At 41.7% G+C, this 26,152-nt stretch overlaps 1 protein-coding gene across 2 annotated transcripts in view; it reads right to left on the bottom strand.

Annotated features, from left to right (window-relative positions):
* The window catches only part of ralgapa2 (Ral GTPase activating protein catalytic subunit alpha 2), a 91,885-nt gene that overhangs the window by 29,287 nt on the left and 36,446 nt on the right, over positions 1-26,152 (bottom strand). For both annotated transcript variants that reach the window (XM_083924834.1, XM_083924833.1), the window contains exons 17-36: positions 24,772-24,894; positions 23,160-23,242; positions 22,972-23,062; positions 22,544-22,717; positions 21,101-21,280; positions 20,243-20,436; positions 19,794-19,892; positions 18,792-18,947; positions 14,049-14,177; positions 12,292-12,420; positions 10,999-11,057; positions 10,792-10,900; positions 7,950-8,060; positions 7,656-7,724; positions 7,262-7,399; positions 4,591-4,768; positions 2,082-2,916; positions 1,333-1,404; positions 305-428; positions 60-215 (exon numbers count right to left, since the gene is read on the bottom strand). In XM_083924834.1, coding sequence (XP_083780960.1) covers positions 60-215; positions 305-428; positions 1,333-1,404; positions 2,082-2,916; positions 4,591-4,768; positions 7,262-7,399; positions 7,656-7,724; positions 7,950-8,060; positions 10,792-10,900; positions 10,999-11,057; positions 12,292-12,420; positions 14,049-14,177; positions 18,792-18,947; positions 19,794-19,892; positions 20,243-20,436; positions 21,101-21,280; positions 22,544-22,717; positions 22,972-23,062; positions 23,160-23,242; positions 24,772-24,894 — 3,209 coding nt within the window. The remainder of the gene's footprint in view (positions 1-59; positions 216-304; positions 429-1,332; positions 1,405-2,081; positions 2,917-4,590; positions 4,769-7,261; positions 7,400-7,655; positions 7,725-7,949; positions 8,061-10,791; positions 10,901-10,998; positions 11,058-12,291; positions 12,421-14,048; positions 14,178-18,791; positions 18,948-19,793; positions 19,893-20,242; positions 20,437-21,100; positions 21,281-22,543; positions 22,718-22,971; positions 23,063-23,159; positions 23,243-24,771; positions 24,895-26,152) is intronic.

Raw genomic sequence — 26,152 nt, 5'->3', positions numbered from 1 at the left:
AAAGTTATCATAACAGAGGTAAAAAACAGATCATAAACACAAACTTTTTTTTTTTTTACCTTTTTGGTAAGGCAGTCATCAGAATCAGATGGCATACGGGTAGAGACGTGGAAGATGGCTTCCACGGTGGAGGTAGCATAGTAAGGAGCCGTTACACCCGTGCTGCCATTCCTCTGGAGGCCACCCATAAAGCCACAGTGTGTGGAGAGGTCCACCTAAGGGATACATGTACAATTTACAATATTCTGATTGTGAATGTGTGCATATTTAGGGTGTGTTGATTTAGGAGTGTGGTAGTCGGCACCTCCCATCCCAGTCCAGACACAAAGTCTTCATAGGCCTGGCTTCCTGCGCTGTTGGACAAGATGGAGCACTTGTCCTCTTGGCCCTCTCCAATGTAGAACACAGCAATCTTGTGTGTCTCTCGACTATAGAACAGAACATATAGTAGCCAATATTAAAATAACTACAACAACAACAAAGCAGATCATTTTATGAACACAACAGAACTTGAACAGCTTCTTACTACTCCAGCCACTTCAGATCAAAATGCTTTGAAATGTGAATCCAATGACTCAAAACACTACACTTTGCTTATCAGGGTAAATTTTGCGTGTAAGTGTAATTGAGTTGTCGAATAAAATCAGCAGAGCACAATGTGCAAATGTTTTCCACTACATCTCCAGCTCTAACATGATTTAAAATTAAAAATGATAGCAGAATAGGCCCGTCTCCTTTCCCTGTTGCCATGGCAGTACATCACGCTGGGGTAGATTTAGGGCACTTCGCATGCTTCCGCACAGGTTGTTATTGCCCAACCAAGTCTGGCCATCTGGGAGAATGATTTCCAGTCCAGAGGGAAATCTTTAAAAAGCTACTGTCATTAGCAATGTGTGGTGTACATATTGATGGGATTAAGAGAGACACAGTAAGAGGAGGACACCAAGAGTGATAGTGGGAGACATCCAGGGCTGTGATCAACAGGAGAAGGTACAAATTAGAAAGATCACTGGTACCGAATCTGCGAGACACACACACACACACACACACACACACACACACACACACACACACACACACACACACACACACACACACACACACACACACACACACACACACACACACACACACACACACACACACACACACACACACACACACACACACACACACACACACACACACACACACACACACACACACACACACACACACACACACACACACACACACACACACACACACACACACACACACACACACACACACACACACACACACACACACAAACAAACAAAGATCCCAGATTAAATTTATAAAAGGTATTACCACTGCCTGGAATCCAAGTTCTTCAGTTCCCTTAAGAGTTTGGAGTTTTTCTTCAGCAAATGAAAACTTTTCCTGTTTGATAAAAACATTCACGATTAAACGTGACATTTTCAATTCCGTACATAACACACAATTCAGAAAACTGCTATGCTGACAACAAAGAGTGGCCATTTGAAAAAGTGGTATAATCTACTAGCAAACTGTCAAAGGAAACCAGTTTTCAACCAGAGTTTTGTTTTGCAGACAAGATTAACAAAGGCAAAAAAGGCACAGGTGCAGAGAGCAATCTACAACTAGCTGTTTGCACGTTGCACCATCACCATTAAGAGGTGTAAGCTTTTAATTTACAGCGAAGTGCAGCAAAGATGTGGCTCTGCAAGGTGGGCCTTAGTGAAAACAGCTGGGCACTTTTACCCTGTGGAGAGGAGATTAAGACACTCTAGACTCCAGCGTGCTTTTAACTTTGCTATTTCTCTCTTTGAGTAATGAGCCAACAGCTGAGTTTGAAGAAAGTAACTTGGGTTTAAAAACAGTGCTAGAAAGCACAGGTTAGAACACAGTTGTGTGTGTTCTAACTGGTTACATTTAAAATGTGGTTTGTAGACTGCATGATAAAGAAATACAATGAGAGACAAATAAACAACAGACCCCTGCATGACTTCTTACAACTCAACTTTCCACCGTTGCTCTTTTTTCTTCTAGTACAGTTTAAACCAGATCAGTGTAGGCAATTTCAGTTGGTAGTGTACCTGCGGTCCCAAGAGTTCATGCCAAGGTCATTAAGCAGCAGCCGGCAGAAGTAGAAAGAAGCTTTTGGTTCATGGTGGGAGGGTTCCCTCTGACAAGCGGCCCGAAAGCTTACATCAGCATCCCACCTCCTAACTTGCTCTTCCTCCTGCTGAGTCTGACGCAAAATGGCCTCAAGGATGGCGCTCTCTTGCTCTAGATTCATGCCATGGGGTGAGGGGGCTGGCTGGTTGAGCCGAAGTTGTGGCTGGGGCAGGCATTCAGGGCTGCTGTGGCCCAGGTCCTCCAAAAGCGTATCCAGAATATCTACCTCTTCTTCCTCACAGCAGTCAGAGAGGGAGTCCGAGACGGAGCAATGATTTTTGTACGGCCCCTTTTTTGGAGAGTTGGGCTGGTCTCTGCTCTGAGTGACAGTAGTGGCAGTAGAAACAGGGTGATTGACTGCGCTAAAAACTTCTGCATCAATAGAGTCTTCCTGGTTGGTGCAGTAGAGGATTGCGCCATCCCACGAGTATTTGCCCGAGATGTCCCGGACGATGACGCGCACTTGGGAGGAAGGTTTGGGGGGCTGTCCAACAATGGGGGTCTCGGCGGGGATCTGCAGGTAGGACACCAGCGTGCTGTCATTGAAGACAAACAGCTGCAGGTTGGGGCTTTTGAACACCTCAGAGGACAGCTCGGATGACTCCACATACGGGTTGTCGTGGTTCTCGCTTACAAGGCTGTGGAGAAGGGCTGGGCCACCACTCAGTGGATGATGGCCCAGGTGGTTCACCAGGTGTGTCATGACCATCCGTGCTGTCAGGGGAATCAGCTCCATGTTCCGGCGTCGCTTTTCTGGTGGAAGAATGAGGGCAGGAAAATAAAAAAATTTGAAGAAAAATAGATGAGAGTGTGAAACATGGTTAAAGTTACTGATGGATTTAGAATAAAGCTGTACATGGGGCTGTCTTTAATCATACGTCCAACGCACACTTTGCTAATCATATTTCAGAAGCCTGGCATTTGCGTGTAGACATCTCTGTTAGCTTTTTTTTCTTCACACAAAGCCAAATCTAATTTATGATTAATAATAGGGGTACTTTATTTATTTCTCACAATAGCTTGGTCAGCAGACCTAAGTAGGTAGCATCTAATCATGAGACAACTTTGAAAAGCCCATTGAGTCTTCTTACAATAGACAAGCATTGAGACTGGCTGAGTGCTAATGAGAACCACCATCTTTACAGGCTGCTTAATAGGACTCTACTTAGTGGATTGCATTTATGTAAATGCACAGGTTTTTACTCCCAAAGTGAAAGGCATGCCATGATTTATTCTGCAGTGATGCGGGAAAAACAAGAGGATGCACTTCTGCATTGTGACAGTGCTATCAATACCATCATCCCCCATCAAAGTGGAGAAAGCTCTTTAGAAAGCAGGCCAAGCTGCATTAGAGATGCACTAGCCCTTTGATGTGACTTGATCAATATGAGGTGGGGACATGAATATAACTAGGCTGGCACTCTTTGGTTTGCCCTTTTGATTTTTTGTTTTTTGTTATTCAAACTAGGAATCTGTGCAGCCGTGCACCAGAAAGGAGACATGTGGTGAAATTCTCCAGCCAAAAGCTACTGTTCAAATGTCTTACAGTGTTTCAGTAGACTGCACTTTCTATTTGGGCTCTGAGGACTTTTCAGAAGTTGAGTACACGAGGGAGGAGAGAGGAATACATTGCCTAATGGAATCACAAGGTCACAAAAAGGAAGAAAAAAAAATAAAAAAATAATTTAAACCCCATAATGGGTCTCCTCTCTTGGGCTGAGTACTAATGCGAACATTCCATTCCCTGTGATGGTTGATTTCCTTTTCATACTTTTAATAAGATATTGGCATTTAATGGAGAGGCTCAAAATGGATGGGCTGCTCAGAGTTTGCTTTTCTCTGTAATCCTTTTTCTGGAGGAGAATGTCTCTGTGGTCTGTCAGAAGCACAGTAGGAGTTGAGATTAAGTAGTGTGTCAAAAAGAAAATGGGATGAGCTATGATGTGACAGCTGACAGACATCACTAAAGGGCCTCTCACACATGCACTGCAAACCTGAAATTATCTAGACATTACCTAGCACAGCTGTATGTGAAAAATGCAAAAGTCTAAATCAGTTGGATCAGAAATCAATGAGTAAAAAGTCTATTTAATGTCCTTTTGGGCCCATGGGGAAATAAATGATTTACAAAAAAACGACAACATCTAACTAGAAAGACGGTGAGATTCGTGAACTTCTGTCTGTAACAGATGATGCTGTTATCCTCAGACAAATCGGCTGGCAACGGCAAGAGACAAAGCTGTTAATGACCAAATTATAAACCGGCTATGTGAACGCAGTCACATAGACACAATCACCTGTTGTTTGCTACATGTGTGAAAAGGAAACTTCGTCAGCACCTGGTTGGTCAGACATTGTCCAGAGTTCATATAAGAAAAATGGCATAACTAACAGTTTGTACTCTCTCAAAAGGCTCCATGTCCTTACCCTCAGCTACAGTCAGCAGGTTGCCAAAGTCAGTGGTGGTTGTCTGGGAGGGTGGTGGCTCAAAGCTCTTAACCTGACCCAACATGAGGTCATAGTCAGTGGACAAGTCTGACAGGCTGAGGAGGTAGTGACTCTGTTGGGTGTGCAGGTTGGAGCCGGACACACAGCAGTGCAGCACCTGAGGAACAGTTGAAAAAGGGTCGGACTTAGTGATTAACATGACGTGTGCTTGGGTAGTTTTTCGACAGAATGATGGCGATAGGCACTTTAATAATCAAACTTGAACTTTGATGTGTCAAGACATTGTCCTGTAAGATACAGTGGTGTCTGGTGAGACGTGACACTCCTGCAGGCCTGCTATAGACTGACGTGATCCAGGAGTATATGAAAGGGGACTATATGGTCAATTTCCATCATAAAGCGATGTAGGAAGGGAGGGAGAGAAGGAGAGAAAAGAGGGTCTTTATTGTCACTAATCCATTTCTCCTGTGATGTATGAGTGTATCGATCTACATAACAGATGGCAGAGCATCCGTTGGCAGGGCTAGATAAGGCGCACTGGGGCAGTTGATTACAGCCATTGGACAGGTTTACTGTTTGATTTAATTAAGACTTTATCCTTATGCTCAGCTCCCACCAGAAAACACACACAAACACACCTGTATACTGTATAATCTGAGCGGAGGTGAGGTGTTGCATATGAGTGGGTAATACACATGCCTAATGTATGTAAATGAGGGGGCCTCTCATTCAGAGTCGAGCAACTTGGGTAAAGCCATGCAAAGGCTAATCCCATTCAGTACACACATACGCTCAAACTTGGCTGAGAGACGCTGTGAGAGGCAGGCTGGCCCTGCCATCTGAAACAGCATTGTGTGGGGCAATGTAGACAGTATGTGGATGATTCTACAGAGCAGACCTCTGGGTGCATGGGGGAGGGATTTTGAGGCTTGAAGCTGAAAAGACCTGAACCAAACAGCTGCTACACCAAAGCCCTAAAGAGCTTCCTGTGTGGAGACGTGGAGAGATGGGAAGGGAGGGGGGGAAACCCACAGCTGTGCTTGACAACTAAGTGACTGCACTTCGCATAGCAACAGTTCTTGGAAAGTAACACATAGTGCGTACTGTACATAGAGGGGCATATGGATGGATACATGAATACACCTATGTACACACATAAATCAAATAATAAAAACGCAAACAGAGACATACAGGTGTGAACATGCACAAATGTACCTATGCTCGCTGTCTCACACACACACACACACACACACACACACACACACACACACACACACACACACACACACACACACACACACACACACACACACACACACACACACACACACACACACACACACACACACACACACACACACACACACACACACACACACACACACACACACACACACACACACACACACACACACACACACACACACACACACACGAGGGTGGTGCAGCTGGCTGCCGAGGCAGGCTGAGAGAACAGATGGAGAAGCTTGAGCAGAACTCTGGTGAACCAATGAGGTCTAATGCAATGTTGCTTTTTACATCAATGTGGATTCTATGAGTCACCAAAAACAGTTTTTTTAAATCACTTGCCTCTTCATCTCAGAACGAACATGCCAACCTTTATATCAGCTGGGTACAGGTATTGTGCTAGTGTTTGACAGCTTGGTATTTTATGCGCCGTTTAAAATATTTAATTAAAGGAAGGTGAAGGATGAAAAAAAGGACACTCCCGGCTATATTGTCAGTTACACTGGCCAGTGATGGAATAAAGGGAGAGGTTTTCCATTACGGAAGGCATTCTCTGCTTGCAGAATAATTAGCAGCCAAGGTATCTGTGGAGATGTATAGATCTTGGTCTCTTGATATTGCATTAATATTGTCACACCTTGCTTAATATATTATTTCCAATGAAATCCAGAGGGGCCATGTCTTTTGTGTGCTGATAGACAACCAATCATGCCTAATTGTCTTTGCTTTCATAGCAGCTGCAGTCGCTCTCATATTAAGACATATTCCATTCAAATCTCCAGGACAAGCGTTTATAGCCTGAGCTTATCAACTGGACAAAGGGTTCTGTTTGAATAATTGGACCATTTCTTATCAGGGGTGACATCCTTACAAAGATCTGCCGTTGACCGCATCTGCCCAGACAGGAGGGAATGAATAATACCTCATTCATTTGTTACTGAAGCTTGGCCCTCATCCTCAGGGTCAGACCATAAAATGAAGGGTTAGAGAGACAAATACAGAGAACTACACTGAATAATGCACATTTCCCCCTTTTTTAACCAATGCAGTATATGCTACTGCAAAGCAAGTTGTAAGGCTTTCCTGCTTATGATGAATGCCAAGAGTATCCATCAGCTATGTCGGGTGCTTCTATGTTGTTGTGCCACTATAATGTTAAATGAGGCATAGTCATGAGGTCACGGTGGAGGTGAGTCTAATTAAAGTGGCAAGCCCATTTGGTGGGGCGGGGGTGGAAGTGTCAACGCTTAAGTTATTGTGTCTGCGGGTGAAAGGCTATGCATGTTTCAGAAGATACTGGAAAGCAGTCAGAAGTAAAGAAATGCCCATTCTTCAGGTTTGTTTGTTGTTACTGAAACGTTCAGCTTTTCCCCACCTCACAGCTGCCAGTGAGGCTACCCACCCTGTAGATGTAGTCCAGCAGTGGGGCTTTGTGGGATGTGCGGTCGTCCACCGAAGGCATGGTGATAGGTTCCAGCAGCAGACCCAGAGGAACTGCCATGCACCAGTCCAGCAGGCAGAGCAGCAGTGACACCATCAGCTGAGGAAAATGAGAGAGATGTTTGGTCATCAAATGTTTCTTTTTTAAAATATTAATACACCAAAAAAGAGCTGGACAGTTCCCGATAAACAACAGGTAATTGATTAGAACTACAAAGACAGAAAATACAGAGATATAGAGAGACGGAAAGAGAACAAATCACTTCAGCAGAAACATTCCTCTGCAAATGCACCATTCCAGCATGATAGATCAAGGGCCTTTTAGATCTCAGCCCCCTTTTTTCCCCAACATGTACCTTTTTGTCTGCTTCCACTGCTGAGTGCTCTGCGCTGGGCAACAAAAAGGCTATTGTGGCCACAAAGATCTGTGTTGGGACGAAACAAGGAGAAAGATAATTGGACGACACACTCCTATTCATCAGCTGAGTCAGAGCTGTGTGCTAAAATGGATGTGATGGTACGGGATGTATGCATGAGTAATGACTCATGTAGGACTTGCATTTAAAAGCTTAAGTGACTTGATAGGTAGGGGTGTGTGTGTGTGTGTGTGTGTGTGTGTGTGTGTGTGTGTGTGTGTGTGTGTGTGTTACCTCAATAATTTTCTTGGTCAGAGTGGGCTCCAACCTCTGTAGATGTTCCCAGTGAGAGATGAGCAGCTGAAACACGTCACAGGCCACTTGAGCCACTGCTTTGTTTCCAAACTGCGCAAACAAACAAATACAAGGACAGCATCATATAATAGGCAGCATTAACAAAGAGAACTTTTTTTGTTATGGCAAACTAGTATTTTTCTGTTTTACAAATACATTCTTGGTGCAGGAGAATGATTTTTATTTTGAATGCCTGGATATTGTTTCTGTGACACATTCACTCAACATTTCACTGAAAATCTTGTCCCCGCCATTGCTCACAATCAGGCAGAAGAGATTCAAATGATCTAAACAGAAACTTAAAACGGTGAATTTATTAATCAGGAATAAGCACACTCAGATATGCTTGTGATAAGCATGTGAATGTTCTCATTTCTCTAGGTCATCGTTATCCACATATGCTTGTGATGCTGACTCCATACTGTAAATTCAATTAATACGCCACTTTATATATGCACATAAACACAAAAATTCTAAAAAGGCAGAGGGATATTGCAGGACGATAATTGGTGGAACAGTTTAGTTGTGCTTCATCCACATTTTAAGCAAACCTCACACAAAAAAAGCCATATGACTTAGGCGTGTTTCCATTGACTGATTAAAAGTGAATAAACTAGGCTACGCAAAGTGTAGTTTCATCAGAAGTTGGCAATATAGGCTACACTTACAAATACAGTATATCTGTCAGGAAACAAAACAAGTCGCCATGGCCCTCTAACTGAATATAACCCTGTCTCAGAGACAAATTGAGAAACAAACAAAATTTCTTTCATATCAGCTAGTCTTGGCTACGTTTTATGCTATCCGAAGTCAAAGACATATTAATGCAAGGATTCTAACCAAGCAGCAACCTCCGAGTCAGAGAAATGAAGTCAATGCCGAAGTGCCAAAAACTGCAGTTCATTGAGTGGCTACTTGAGGTTGGCAGAGCAAATCCCCATTAGCCCCATTTTTAAATGCCCGACTTTATAGAAGCAATAAACAGGTTTACAGGATGGAACGAAAACCGGTTTTTGGTCTCTATAGCTAATTTTTACTATTCACGACAACTGTACGGGGGTGAATGTTTTTATCACTCAGCTTTAAGTCATAAATGATATGAAAGCTAAAGTTCTCCATAATTAAGGGCGTGGCTGCTTTGAGTGCCGGGTGGCTGCCATCTCTTGAGGCTAATTTTAGCTGATAACTGTCTGTCCATCACAACATCTCAGTTCGTGGCTATGTTTGTGCTGCCTGAATATAGGTTTTTGCATCTAAGTAACTCGGTCTCCAGACTGCCACTCTAGGCTTTGCTCCCAGTGAAATAGTCTAGCTCGCTTGTTGGCCTTTACTAGCTTGGTAGCTTTGAGGCAGACTTCGTTCAGGTTGACTCTGCTCTACCTCTTTGCCATTTTTGAATTAGCCAGGGGCAAGAAGAGTCATGGCTCTGCCAAGATGGCACCGGCAGGAGTCACTGGGAGCTGCCCATTTTGAGCTTCATTTTGTCTCTTCGGTGACCTATGGGTGACGCCACGGAGACTACGTCCATTATTTATACATTCTAACCCACGCAGACAGCTGAAACAGCTGATTAGTTATTTCAGTTAAATGTTTTTTACGTCAGAAGTTATTCAACAAAGATGTTTCTATATCACATTTAGTAGATCAACTCTTTTTTGACCAAGGCAAAAGCCATTAGAAGAGTGCAAAAATTGAGAAAGTTTTATATTGAATTTTCCATTTCCATACAGCTTTTCTAATGGGATACTTCAAAATGGGCATAAAAATAAGTTTATGGAAACATGGGGACTGCTAGTCAATATGACAAAATTCATGAGCATTTTCCCTTAAACTTAGTTTTTCACTTACTGTGCATATAATCAGCATAATTTCATTTCCACTTCAAACCATTGCTCATTTTCTCCAGACTCATTGCAGGAAAGATTTGAGCTGTTGACAATTTTCTTTCAAATGTGGATTTCTTTAGTGATTTGAAATTCTTTGTGGAGAAATAGAATTTCCCATTTCTTCAGGCTGAATGCCTCTCAACATGTAACAAGGGCAGACAATGTGGGGAGTGCAGAAATGGCCAAACACAAAAAGGGGCCCTGAGAGTTCAGCACCTGCTTTTAGAAAAGAGACTCTCAGTGCCACTCTTCCCCCTAGATCCCCCACCCAGCCTACACACTCTATTTTGGGGCTGGCTGAGTCTGTGTGTCAAGTTGTACAGGGGAGTGATTACTGCTCCATTAGAGAAGGGGGGTTGCTCGAGCAGGAAGCTGGGAGATGTAGCTGCTTAAATTGGCCCACATCTACTGAGAGCGAGCAGCCTGGAAATTACGCTACCGCCCCAAACCTCTTTTCCATCATGAAAAAAACGTGAAAAACAAATAACAGCCAGCACTGGTTCTCTGCATCTCTTCACTCAGGGAGAAAAGAGGGCTCTTCCAAAATATGCCCATGACTCACATCTCTGGACATGTTTTATTCTCATACTTTTTGTCCACTCACTATGTTGAAATTGTCCTGCAGTCCTTTTATGTAATCAACTATCATTTCTGTTAGAGCCCAACACTATAAGGCTTATGTGGCAAAATGAAAAAAAACGAAAAAACAAGACTGATGAAATCCAGGCTTCCAGCATCAATTTGTTTCTGGCGATTTAATCTATTCAGAATTTTGTCACAGTTACAATGGTCAACACTGCTCATGATGCACGGATGTTTTCCATAAATCATATTATACAGTATGCTTGCAGATATCAAACTGCGACAAAGCTTGCTTGCCTCAAAGGGTCACTGACCTTTAGTGTAACTCCCAGAACATTGATGGCATCTTTAACCTGGTGGTGGACGTTCTTCTGCATCAGCTCCTCGCATACCCACAGACCCAGACTGCACACTGCAATGCATCTTAATGACAGAAGGAGTGAAAATTAATATTTTTTGGAAACAGAATTTAAAAAGGATTGAGAACAAAATATGAGCATCATCAATATTGCAGATCATACCTGGCCCCTTCACAGTGTTCCTTTGTTGCCGTCTCCAGCAGGATGTTGACCAGATAATCCTAAAAAGCAAAAAAAAAAAAAACATGCTAAGTTTACTTGTTTACGTTGTTAAATGAAAATCTAAGCCATTCCCTTTAATTAATATCTGTAAATATATGATACCATTAAAGGTCCCATATTATAAAAAGTATCAAACGTTATCTCAATTAAAAAAACTGTATTTGTCCCCGAGGGGCATTTAGGAGGCATGTAGGGTAAAAAAAAGACATGACAAACACAATACAACCATTCAAACAGACACATTCTTCAGCATATCACATAACTAACTTTAAAAGTGAAAACATTGTAGATCTGCAGTTTGTGTTATTAAAATAGATAAATAAATGCTCAAATGGGCCTTTAAAAGAGCAGCCAGGACTTCCCTACAGTTGTGATGTCACAACTATCCCATATATCTGTAGAGAGCATTGCTACAGTGCTGTTACAGTCATTACCCGGCTGCAATGACAGTGGCGGTGGTGGCCTTTGGAGCTCCAGCTGCAATGTTTTTCTCAAAAGCCCCAACTCTCTTAAGTTTCTAACACCCTAATGAGCCAACAACTATTTTTCTTCGCTCAGCTCTGAAGCTAGAGTAGAGATTGGTGTCATATGAAACTACACAATCCAAGGAATCCATTAGTACCAACCATGAAATGATAGCTTATCGGTAAATGGGGGCATGGCCATTTTCAAAGGGATCCCTTGACCTATCACCTCAAGATATTTGCAATCAGAGCAGCCCAGATCACTATGACATGGATTCAAATGAAGCAGATTTGTAAGCTTGACATTCTTTCTCTGAACACCCATCCATAGCATAACAAAAATAGGTTTAAAGTTCAATAGTGCAGTTTATGCCAAATTCTTACACTACCTATGTAACTTCAAAACAGTCTTCCAGCTTATTTTTAGGTGGCAGGAGTGAAAATTAGTCATCCTCAACATGTGTTCTTGTTTCGGAATGATTAAGAAAGTTGGCAATTAGACACAAAATAGGATGTAGGCTCTACAGGATTATTTTTTTCCTTGGCAAATATCCTGTTTTTCCTAACTGATGTACAGATTTTTAGGGATTCAATTTTCTGCTGTAAATGGGAATAAAATCTCCCCGGGAAGCATGCCCGCGGACATTCCCTAGGTTTGGCTGAGCCCTGAATGATTACAACGTCTGGCTCTACCCCTGAATATGAAGCAGTTTTTGTATTTAAATGTTAATTCCAAATATATCCAATATGGCACATGTTGACCATTTACCTTGATATCCTCATTGCCTACAATGATATCATCAGAGCCAGGCACACGCTGCAGTACAGGAATCTGGAGGTAAAGATTGGGGAAGCACACAAGGGAGCCTAGGATCGTCTGAGCCTCCATCCTTGGAGCCTGGGAGAGATGAGAGAAAATAGGCTATCATTCATTCCCTGAAGCTACATGAAAACAACCCACTTTCAGGAAGCAGGAAGGCCACTATCCGGGGAAAAAGGATTGGAAGGATCCAGCAGAATTAATTGCGTCTTTATTCATAATTCTGCTGATGCACAACATAATCTCTTGACACATGGTAGACGTTGGACAACAAAATGACTGATTAAATCTGGAACGGATGCAGCTCTAAAGCAGATTGTACATCTTGTTGAAATTATCCCGCAAGCAAAACAGTAAGAAACAACAGATATAAATGTTCTTACTTCAGAGGAGTAAGAGACAGTCAACACTAACTGGGTCCATGTTTAAATCTGTGCACACTGGCGACCTGGTTAGCTTATTGGTCAGTCAACATATTCTCTACTAACTGATCCAAATCCGACCACAGTCATGCACAATGTTTGCATAACAAGTTCATGTGAATGTACATCACACAATTTCAAAGACTGTGTATAGAACTTACAAGAATCACCAATTTGCATTTGTTTCATGGCAGAGGGGACCATGGCTACAGTGTTTAAAGACCACAATGACTGTTTGTATTTGTAAGTTTCATTTATAAGCAAGCCAGGCGTTTCGATAACAAGAGGGAAGGATTTTTCGCTTTGTTCACCCACTTGAGGTTGGCTCCAAAAGCATGTAAATTCCCATAAAACCCTCTGTTAAAATTTACAGCAGAAATAAACATGGTTACAACCAGGAACAAAAAACTGTTTTGGTGTCTTTAGCTAAGTTCCCCATTCATGACAACTGTTCGGTGGGTGAATTTTTATATAACTCATTCGTTTAAATTACATTAAGATTTAAAGGTGTGCGTTCACAGATAGCTGGCATAGACTTTGGGTTTCACCCAGCCTGCCTCAGCTCCATCCACACTCCCCCTCCATTTCTGGATTAGCCAGGAGTCAGGCTATGTGCCAAGAAGGCGATGATCGGAGCCACTGTAAGCGACAAACTTTGAGCTTAATTTTGACTCTTCAGCAATCTATGGGTGACCTCACAGAGACTTAGTCCATACGGGAATCTGTCTGCTACTTCAGCACCACAGACAGTGCCATGGATTTATCAATACACTGCCGGTTAGACTGCTGATGGTTGGGGGTGTAGATTTTAACTTTTGCAAACCTCAGTCAAAGAATTAAGTAACATTCAACTGAACAACCCCTCTGCCCCTGCACTCTGTCTGCTACTAGAGGATTGAGAGGGGTGGGATGACAGGATAACAACGGCTATGCATTTTGCCAACAAGGGAATGGCATCCCCCATACCGCCTTTTGGTTATGACACAATATGAATTTGAAGATATGGTACAATAGGTTTTTCAGATTGCATTCTTGATTTCTTTTACAAGTCTTATTTTTGTCCCTGAGATTCAAGTACAAATGTCAAAACTATTGTTTTTCAAATTTTTCTTCATAGAACTATCAAATTTGAATGAGCATGTTCAGTTCCTAAAGACTAACAGGAATGAGAAGGAATTCTGTTTTGGCAATTTGTTGAAATTTCTTTATTCTTTCTTCCACAACAAAAAATATTTTGCATCTTAAAAAATGTTCCAAGCCTGAATGCTAAAAGTGTGTGCGTACCTCTGAGGAGTTGGAGCTGAGAACGCAGGCGGCAGCAGTGATGAAATCTCCAACAAGCATGGTGAAACCAGGCAGACCGAGGAAGAAGAAACGAGGAGAGCAGGAACGGATGATGGTGTTTAAAACATCCTGAGGACAAGTGCGCACACGCGCACACACACACACACACACACACACACACACACACACACACACACACACACACACACACACACACACACACACACACACACACACACACACACACACACACACACACACACACACACACACACACACACACACACACACACACACACACACACACACACACACACACACACACACACACACACACACACACACACACACACACACACACACACACACACACACACACACACACACACACACACACACACACACACACACACACACACACACACACACACACACACACACACACACACACACACACAATGTTATTTTAGCAGTATCTCAGCACTTCTTTCCAGTTAGATGGGATTTTTGCATTTGGTATGAGCACACGGACTCGTTAGTAGAACAGTGTAGTAGGGCCATTGTAGTTGAAATTAATGAAATAAAAGGGACTAATATTGATTATGATTAACAATTCCTTTTTTTACACTGCAGGCCAGGTACACGGAAAGCAACGGCTTCTGTGATGTGATAAGGGTTCATACAACCTTGCAAAGTGAAACAATGTGGTTCCAAACCCCACTTTTCCACATGGGTGGAGGGGAGCAGAAATATTTGGTAAATGGGGCACCATGTGAGAGACAGGGAGAAAGCTTTTTCCTCCAACAGGTAGGCTAAGCATTTTAAGTAAGGCACTCAACAGTACATATCACAAAAAAAAAAAACGGGGCGAGAGAGAGAGAGACATATATATATATATATATATATATATATATATATACTGTATATATATAGAGAGAGAGAGAGAGAGAGAAAGAAGAAAACACCTAAACTTTTGTCTCACACACACACACACGCACACGCTCACCCTCACGCACACCATTAGAGGCAAGGGACATGGTATTGTTTTGCTGTGGTACAGGCGGCTCAGTGGCAGATGGGTGCTCTTTCAACATTGACATATGTTGTACTGAAGAGGGCTCTGCATAAAGTGCTCAAGTATGTACAGTGTAATAACATCCTAGACAAAAGCATTGAAAGCTATTCAATTCCCCATGCTATATTTAGAAGGGACATGGTTCTTTATTTATTCAAATACTTTTAGTTAAAAAAATAAAATAACAATAGTATGAGAATGCATCATGTCAGTAAGGCAGAAAAAAATGTTCTCCCTCTTATCTAAGAGATACACGTGCATATTTGTGTACAAAGGCAAGGTCCAGGCTAGAAACACCTGCCGTCTTGGCCATAAAGTTGTGTAAATCAGACAGTTCAAACACCAGCCTGTTTCTACCTGAACCGAAGGACACCTTAGCAAACACTCATGCGCACACACACACTCATGCGCACACACACACACACACACACACACACACACACACACACACACACACACACACACACACACACACACACACACACACACACACACACACACACACACACACACACACACACACACACACACACACACACACACACACACACACACACACACACACACACACACACACACACACACACACACACACACACACACACACACACACACACACACACACACACACACACACACACACACACACACACACACACACACACACCCCCCCCCCCTATCTGGGACATTAATCATGTGAAGCTTTGGTAAACAGGGAATGCAGGTGAACAAAAGAGGAATAGAATAAACACGCAGAGGCAATCCAACATGATGCACCGCATTTGGAAAATTGGTGGGAAGAGCTTTAGGATTGAGGGACCATTTTACCCTCATTTTGTTCGTAATTGACCTCTGAAGCATAATGTGCAGAGCAGACAGATGTAATTAGCATTCAACAAACTGTTGCTTGATTGCCTGAGCATTTTAGAGGAAACCGCAAATGTAGTATGCAAAGTGTTTTTCTATTGTATGTGAAAGTAGATGAAACCTGATTTCAGGTGTGTGTATAGAAATGGGAATTGAGCCCCACATGTGGCTCTGTGTTGGCAGTAGGAATGGCCCCTGCATCAACAAAAGGTGCATTAACGCAACGCTGAATAGAGCCACCTCAGTCCTTTTCATCTGGCCTCATCTCAAGGAAACCGTGCTCTGTCCACCTGCTGGCCCCTGCGTTGACAGGGTTCAGTTCAGCTCAGTTATATAACATCACTCATTGGAAAGTTTCTGTCTCATTTACTAACCGGACGTTTCCACTTAAGAATGGGCCTGATTTTCTGTTGCAATTCCACACCACTATCGTCACTATGAATATCTGGGGGTTTCCCTTCACAAGCCGATTGAAAGGGATATGTCCCACCTGCATAACTACTAGGTGAGAAGTTTAATGAACAGCCACGTTTGTGGATTAGGGGTCAACTGTCAAATTTTAATCTGGGAGTATACAAATTATACGGCCTTTTGAGAGAATAGAAACTTGAGTTAAGGAGGAGCACAGGTGAGGAATACGGTCTGTCCACTTTTACTAAACATGTTATATAGGCAAAGGAATCAAGAACCAGTTCCAAATGGTCTAATCCATTGGAATTGCATGCCTCAGAATTAATCAATTCCCTTTATCTTTTGACAGTTTCACATTGCAAAACAATGACATCACACTCTGGAAACTTGCAAATAGAAGGAATCAAGTAGGAGGGTTAGAAACAGTCAACAGCGTGGCTTCATTTCTCAAAGAAAGATGACAACAGTTGTAATGTCTGTATAATGATCATTTCAATTAAGCGTGTAAAGACCAGCAACATGCAGAAACATCTTTCTATACTACATGAGCTTCAATTCCAGGAATGCCATATATTTGATACTGTAGAAATATTCTCTTATTTCATCTCCACTGTGTTCAGACTCAGATATATTCTGAAAAGCTTTGTGTAGGCCTACTTTTGACCCCACACAGAAAATATATTGCATAAAGAATCAAATGGATAAGCAGAATTGATAATGACATTGTTATCAATACGATTCCCATCCCAGTCCATACAAGATTTACTTCTTTCACCTAAGCAAAAATGAATAGACACAAAAAAAGCGTGTGTGCAACACTTTACTTTAGAAAGCATGCTGTTGACTATTGCAGTTCAGACAGTAGACCTATTGGATAGATTACTGGTATTGTGCTATGGCCATGTCTTTATGAGACCAGTGACCAGAGGATGATTACTAGGACAATAGCCCTGACCTTGGCACTCTGTCAGATGGAAGGAGAATCCCTCCAAAGGAACTGTCATTATTCTAACATAACTGAATTTAATGTTGAGGATTTACACTCAATTATCTATAAAACATGGCTGTTTAAGGCAGATTTTATGACTTGATAAACCGGTAGTCTAAAGAAAATGCTCAATGTGTAAGCTAGTATATTAAGATAGAAACTTACAGTATATACCAAATGTAAAAGCCAAAATTAAACAGAACATTTTTTTTTTACTAATTGCACATACACAACCATATTAGATGATGCATACTCTAATCATGTAAAGCTAATTTAAATGAGCGCATTAAAAACACAGATATAGTAGAAATATGTATGATGGATTTGGAAAAGTACATGGGTGGGGGTTGCGGGTGAAGGCAGAGAGGAAGGTGGAGGGGGAGAGTAAGAGCCACTTTCTTATGTTAAGCAGGCGTGCGGCTGTCCTCTATTGTGTGGCGTGAGGACTCTTTTCTCCGGCCAATTTGAGCATGCTTCAGTGGCCAGCCTGGCTCTGGCCCCCCCTGATGCATACAGAGCCACAACAAAAGCTGGAGAATGTTGCCTTGTCCCTCAATGTGCCCCCCTCATTGCTCTACTCTACACTACGTTCCCCAGGCTCCCCTCCCGCTCCTTCACACACTTGCTCACACACAGTAAGAGGCAGGCAGGCAGGCAGGCAGGCAGGCAGGCAGGCCTACTCTGGGCCCCTGGCCGACATGTCAGTCTAACGGAGCGCGACAGACGTCAATCCTTAATTAATCACGTATACGCGACGGGGGCTCAAAACATTATTTAACGACATGGAAAACATTCTAATAAGCTTGTCGCACTGCCAAGGCGCAATAGAAACCCAGCCAGGAGGGCATATATATACACACAACCCCCCCCCACACACTTTTATTCTTGCCCCTTTGTTTTGGGGGGACTCCATTCATCTCTACTCAGCTTCGTCTGGAAGGAATGGAGCTAGGCCAGATTTAAATACAAGGAAGGGTGTGGCTAAAGAAGGTGGAAGATGCCAAAACACTGAAGCATTCTTCGTCACCACTGGTTGGCATGCTGTTTTCAAGATCCCCAGCTGAAATGAAGCCTCAACAACATTAAAATGTAGTGCACCTTTATGACCCCTGTCCTCGCTCCTCTAAGTTATAGTCCTCATCCAGTTGATCCTAAATATCTGGAAAAAGAACCAGCACTAGCCACACAGTAGATAATGACAGCAACAGAGCTACTGTAAAAATATCAAGAACTAACAGGTGAAGATAAATAATGCAAAATAAAAAAAGGTAGATGGTGAATTCGGAACTAGAAAACCTAATTTTCTAGATATACATCACATGAGTTTGACCTGTGCACCATCTAGTGGTGAATAAAAGAAAAAATTGGCAGCCATAATGTAGGTGCCACCTGCTGGCTGTACCTGGTCGCAACTGGTTATGCCCTTGTGCATGATGTGGTAGAGGTGCACCAGGAAATCACTATTGGGGAGCACATCTTGGTGCCTGGTCATCATCTCACAGATCAGCTTGTAGGCCTGCAGCTTGCCAGCCTTGTACTCAGTTGGCAGCATGGTGGCCTGTAGAGGGGTGAGATGTATTATCAGGAGCTGAAGACTTTAGCACGTTTTACACTGTGTCCTAACAGCAAGTGATGCAAGTGAGCATCAGCGACAAAATTAATTTGATTGCTTTGCTTTCAAATCGGGATGTTCTAGCTGGCCACAAGTGATGCACGGGGGAGTTCTGGTTTCAGCTGAACCTTTGTTGGACACTCTGTTTCTATTTATTCTTGTTGAGAGCACCTCAATGGAGGAAGAACAGCTGATTCATGAAGCCCAAATACGATGTTATAAATAAGACATCTCCACATTTCACTACAAAATGTGGACCCAATCTTTTGCCTAGCAATGCAATTTCAGTGAAACTGTGTCATATTCCGCAGGGGTGGTTAAAGAAGTTCAGCTTGTTCCAATTTTTTTTATGCGTTGGAAACCTGTAACTACTGGAATCGATGACCCCAGTCGCTATTCTACATCAATGAGGCAGACTAAAATTTTTGAGTTTGACTTTAATATGAAACTTTTTTTTATATGTTTTTGTAGGAATATATACTAATTTCATTGTGTTTAGTCACAGCATCTGTTGCTGCAAAAGCTAATCATTCAGTGCTGTTTATTATTTTTTGCTGCTGCTGGAAATGTAATCAAATTGCTTCCTGAGCATTAGAGGATTCTCCCAGGGAAACGCCTACCCCATATTGTTTATAACAGCTGATGGATGAGCTTGGAACAAGTGAAATAACTACAGAGTTCAAGTAAAATCCTTTGGATTATTATTTTAGGACTGGGTCTAAAACTACTTCAAGGTACTTCATTACTGTTATCTTTTCTGTGTTGTCTGCTGTACTCATGTGTTGTTGATACCCTAAAGAGCCAGGAGGCCAGCATTCGAAGAGGAGGGATGAAGGCGGGCTGGGGAGGAGAAGACTGGTTGTCCACACTGATCCCGAGATTGTCCCGGATCTGTAAACACAAGTTCTCTTAGGTCAATCAGTGTAACCATCATGCATTACCTTTGTGTAAAAAAGTTTTGTAAAAACTTTTTTATTCTAAAATGCCATATCCATTACCTTAGATACTGTTGACTAAAATAAGAAGGCACTATTTCATCAATATAATTAAATCTTAAAAACATGCTGGTTTTATATGCAAAGTGCACTTAATTCAATCATTCAATCACTTCTCATTTCATAGAGTCATTGCGTACTTACATTTCAGAACAACTACCTCTTTGTAAAAGTGGGTATATATATTTTTCCCTTATTTGAGATAAAATACTTCTTATGTAGGTGGTCTTTGCCACTCCACCTTACCTTTGCCAGCTTGTGCCAGAGCTCATAAAGACAGGAGAAGACCTTGGAATGGATCTTTGGGCAGCGGATGTTGTTGACATCTCCCATGATACCCAAAATCCTCCTCCAAAGGACGAAGGCCGAATCGGCATGCCAACCAGTCAGGGTCCCACCCGCAATTATGCTGACATCATCAGCCAGACACTCACTACTATCTGCATGGTCAGAGAGAGAGCATGGGGTGGTTTGAGTTACAGAACACATTTTCTGGCAACATCTATATTTGTAGTTGCTGGTACCTAATATAAAGTGAATCAAATTTAATTTTATAGAGGGTATGGAATTCATTCAACAAATGCAGAACATCTTTTATGGAAGCATTCAAATTTAGAGACTTGTCTGTAATACATAAAAGATAAATGAACCCCTCAAAGCCATCATTGTTTGAGCAGTTGTTGACTGAATCCTTATTTCCCAAATGCATCCAAGCACTCAGTTCTTTGCCTACTAAAACTGATCAAAGGACTGAAACACATGCATCGTCTGAATTAGCTTGGTTTGAAATGTAGGAGGACAGTGCCACCTAGTGGGCAGCAGAGGAACTATGAATGAAGGGGCACGAAGGCTAGGAAAAGACACAAGAATGGATAGTGTGTGTAAAAGATCTGAGGAGATAATTAAATGAAAGATGAATAGGTTTGAACAAAATTAAAGTGAGCTTTATGTGAATACATGTGGAGAGCAGGACCAGAATGGATGCAGTGTGTGTAATGTAAGCAAAGGAAGCCATGGTAAGGCTGAAAAATATAGAACATGGAGAGTCAATAGTAAATGGGGACTCTAGGGTCTATATGATGAGTAGCAGCTAGGGAGCAGTACCGAAGTGGTGCGGCATGTGTAAGACAGACTGATGGATGGTGTCGTCCAGGGGGCAGTCCCGCGGGCACCCTGTGTGCACCAGCAGGGCTGGTGAGGCGGGCGGGTTCTGTGGGTAGTGGTAGTGGTTGTGGTGGTGGTAGGACGGGGGTGCAGAGTGGGGAGGGAGAGCACAATCAGGACCTAAAAAATGACAAGGGGGAAGGAATAAATTGGGGAATTACAGGAAGGGATTACAGGGACAAAGGAAGAGCGGCAACTTAATGATGATCACAATGTGGGACAACACAGACAGAGTTTCACGTGCAAGGGAAGGGCAGAGGGGCGACTACAATCTCTCCATCAATACTGATGGAGGTGGGAAAGAGGGGGTAATCTAAAAGGTGGAAGCGTTAAAGCAGAGTGAACCTGTTTATTTTCTTATGAAAATAAAAAGAACTGCCACTAACAAATATTATAATTCTGTCTAAATAACTGCAGGCAGGTCAGAAAATGTCACTATGTACAGCAGCTTTGAAAGGTACTGTACTGTAGCAAGTACTGACAAGCTAATCAAGTTTCCTTTCCAGGTCATTCTGCCTGGCTATGACTAATCCATCAGGAGTGAGGTAATTGGAAGCACCAAAACCCCAGCTAGATGGGACACACCTCAGATGAACCTGCAGAAAAGCAACTCATTTTTTCTATCTCTATATATCTAACTATATCTCTCGCTCTCACTCAAACCAATCTCAAAATAAAAACATACACCATCTTACTGGACAGAGCATTTTCGTACAAATAATATCTAATTGAAAATGAATTGCATATTATCCCATTTTATCAAACATGTTTTACTTTCCCAAAAGAAAACAGGTACAACAGATCTATATAACACACCCAACTCTATACTGTGTATGTAGGCCTGGTATAGAGATGTATTATCCATATCAAATATTTATATATTTTTACAGAACAATTCATGAATCAGTATCTAGTTACTGAAATATAAAGGTGAACGTATTACAGGCAATTATATGAAGGAGAAAAAAAAGGACCCCAATGTTGACAGAAGAGCCACTGAGATTATTGAGCAGAATGCAAGAGTATGAATTACAATGAAAATAGGCGGTTACCGTCTATGCTGCTTTGCACATCATGTGAACCATTATACAGCATGGTGTAAATTTCGCAGGTTCAGCAATATCTGAGGGTGAAGCTGAAAATTGTCTGATTCTAATCACAGGCTAAACAATTTGTGCATTACTTCTTAATTCTACAGGTGGATAGCTTACCCTGCATCACGCCTGATCCTCTTCACAGCCTACTGTATAAAGCCTGAAGGGTGCTTTTATTTATTTATTTATTTTTAATTTGTCAATTGTAAAATACATTAACATCTGGAATAAATAGAGGGTGAAAATCTGTTTGAGTTGCTCAGGGTGAGTTCTTATCCAGTTCCAATACCTGCTAGAGCCTCATTATGGCTGAGCAGCAGACTCCCCTGGCTCTGGGGGTCGGTAGTCACGTCCATGTGGGCGGACTGTGTGGACTGAGTATCAGCTTCTTCATCAAAGGCCTGCCAGGTAACCTCAGCTTCATTGAGGTAGCCGTTGGACGTCTCACTGCTTATACTCTCACCTAGGTAGGACAGGTGAATGAGGTGGATAAAGGACATAAAAAGTGTAAGACGTTAAATACAGTACAATGGAAAGCACTGGCTGTGTAATCCATGCAAAGACTAGGCTCTGTTTGATACGTTAGTGTTTGAATTGTCTGATGAATTTTGAATTTCAAAAACAGTAATTCTTCAAGTGTAGCATATTAAAACACAGCTATACAGAAATTGCAGGGATGATGATTTTAAAGAAATGATTAAGGATGTGATGTCTAACTTTTCTCTCTGAGCTTGGGTCTTGTGTAGTTTGGGTGTCCCTCAGCATTGCACTCTGTCTCCGCTGGACTGCTGCTCCGCCGGATGAGGATCTAGGAACATAAAAAGGAGACGTTAATGAAGAGAAACTCGTATGGATTCATTTTATTGAATTACTTAGACCCTATAGTACAAGATGATTCTTCTTACCACTGGTGGCTCGTTCTCTCTCCTCCCCTCAGACACCCTGCTATCAGAGCCACAGGAAGTAGGGGAGTACTCTCTCTTCTGGGCTGAAGTGCAACAGGGGATATTATAAATACACAGAGAAACCATAATTGAGTAATCTTAAAAATGTTATCACTTTACTACTACATTTAAGTCCTTGAGTTTAATTGAATAGGCAAAAATGTGTTACTTTTAAACATCCGGCCAAGGACAGAAAATTAGTATAAATAAATGATGAGGAAAATATTGAAAAGCCTCATTGTAGTGGCTAAATTATTAAAAATACCAACATATTTTGACCACTGATGAGATGGAAATTAGTGTTCAAGGTCAACTCTAACTCATTTACACTTTTTTTTCTTTTGATCAATGAGCACAGTCCCTCTCAAATAAACTAATACAAGATAAATAAAACGAATAAACCAAACAAAAAAGTTAAAACATATTAATTTAGGCTATTGTATTGGATTGCATTGAATTACAAAGGGTGTAATACATAAAATGTAATACATGAAATGGAAACTTAACTAACAAATTACATTTTCCCTTTTCGTGTCAATATAGAACACACACACACACACACACACACACACACACACACACACACACACACACACACACACACACACACACACACACACACACACACACACACACACACACACACACACACACACACACACACACACACACACACACACACACACACACACACACACACACACACACACACACACACACACACACACACACACACACACACACACACACACACACACACACACACACACACACACACACACACACACACACACACACACACACACACACACATCATTTTGATCAGGGCTGAAGCTGATAAAGGGATTTAAGCAAAAAATAATAATAATCGGAAAACAAATATTGAGGATTTTATAGCAGTGTTTGTGCGTTGATGTTTTCAGCCACAAGGGCTACCAGACTCAGTATCTTAAATTGCATGAAAAATACCGGTACTCAAACTTGGACATATCCAAGACGCTAATCAACAGCAAAGTTTCATCAACCTACTATTTATTGTATGGAAAATATTTCCTTTTTTGTGTTTTTTTGTGATATATCACTTAAACTTAAAATAATAAAGCTGTCATTTAAAGGGTTAAAATCCTGAAATGATCGACTGTTTGGTAGTTTTAAGCAGGTTTGAAGTTGTTTAAAATATTTAAGAAAAAAATAATCTGAAAAAAATAATGATTTTATTGCAGTGTTTTGCGCGTGGCTGTTTTAAGCCATGGGTGGTATGAGGGTTAAAAGGGGAATTTCAGTATTTTTTAACCTGAAGCCTATTTACCAATGTATTTCTGTGTCAATGACCAATCGCAGCAACTTTGTTTTGAATTTCGTTCTGAATTCTCACTAGATGCTGGAAGATACTCTGGATCTTTTTTGATTACACTGCAGCCTGGTTTGCGGCAGCCAGCCATTAGTCATTTACACAAAGAAACATGGGGAAATAGGGTCCAGGTTGAAAAATACAGAAATTTCCTCTTAAAGCTGTCATTACAGTCAAGATCAGAGGTGAAACATGTAGGAAATCCTTTTGGTTTGTATATACCTGGTAAAGTGTCAGACAGTTGTTGGGTGATGTCAGAGGTGCTGCTGCTACGTGGCAGAGGACTATCCCCGCCTCCCAGCTCCTCCTCTCCCCCACATTCTGACAGCTGACACTCCTCTACATCTGACAGACAGGAGAGGAGAAGACACAAAGTTAGACAGAGCCACAAGCCCAGAATCAAACAGAAACCGTAACACAAACTTTCACATGTAAACACACTGAGCTATATATCACATCTTATCTCAAGGGATTTGAAGACACAGTGTCGATGAAGATTTGACACATTCATTAGAAATTAGGACATAAACACATGCAGGGGTGATGCAGACACTCTAAATATAGACGCAAGTTATAGTATTCCTACACTTTGCAGGGCTGCCGGAGAGATTTTTTACATTTTTCAATTAGTAAGTGACAAGACAATCTTAAGTTCCTGTTCCTGTCCATAAATCTCTTATCCAGATACTGTCACAACAGAGACTGAAAGCATAAAACAGAGAGTGACAGATGGATGGAAAGGCAAGGCGGAGGTCACCAAAAACACACAAACACATGCAGCTCTCAGAAAACATTTTACCTGAAAGTCTGTGAGAGCAAGCAGAATTACCAGAAGAGATACCAGGCAAGAAAGAGCTCACAGTGTGGAGCAGCATAGGAACGCTTTTAGCATTGGGCAAAGCCTCGTATAGATGAACACAGTTGCTGATGGACTGGCTTCGCTTAGCTTCCATCAGGGAAAAGAAAATAAGAAAGACAGTGGAAACAAAGAAGAGGTAGAGGGAAGAAGACAGAATTCAATAACAGTAAAGTAGAGCAATACTAAAGTGTTTCAGTTAATAAATACATTCCTCATCAGGAAAGTAGAGTAAATAAAGCACAGCAGAACCAGAGTTTGACCTTCATATGACCTACGGTCAATTCAGTGCGGCAGTGTAGTGCTTTTGTTATTCACACTTTTGTAACCGGCCAAACCCTCTTCTTCATAGATTTCTGTCTAAATTATATTATCTTATGATATCACAATTTAGACAAAGGTATACATAACCATCCCAGAAATGGCAGACTGAGAACTGGTTCAACTGGGTCTCTGAAGTTATCAAAGCTTAATAAGTACCTTCATGAAATGTCCAGTCTTTTTGTCCATATCAAAACAAGATCTCTGAACAATATTAGTTTGTATTTGCATGCAAAAGTACAGCCAAGTTTTGCCAGTTGTCAATGCTCAGGCATTAGCCATTGTGTCTGGATAGCACTTCAGGCTTAATCTCAAAAGAGAGCAATGAAAGAGGACAGTTCTATTCTCTGCTTTAATTACGCCTTTCAGTAAGAGAGATACATCTTCTCTGCTACAGCCCGCCACTGCTGCCATTTATGCATATTA

This window comes from Echiichthys vipera, assembly GCF_963691815.1.
Source record: "Echiichthys vipera genome assembly, chromosome: 12".
Taxonomy (NCBI): Eukaryota; Metazoa; Chordata; class Actinopteri; order Perciformes; family Trachinidae; genus Echiichthys; species Echiichthys vipera.
This window is presented reverse-complemented; position numbering and strand designations above follow the sequence as displayed.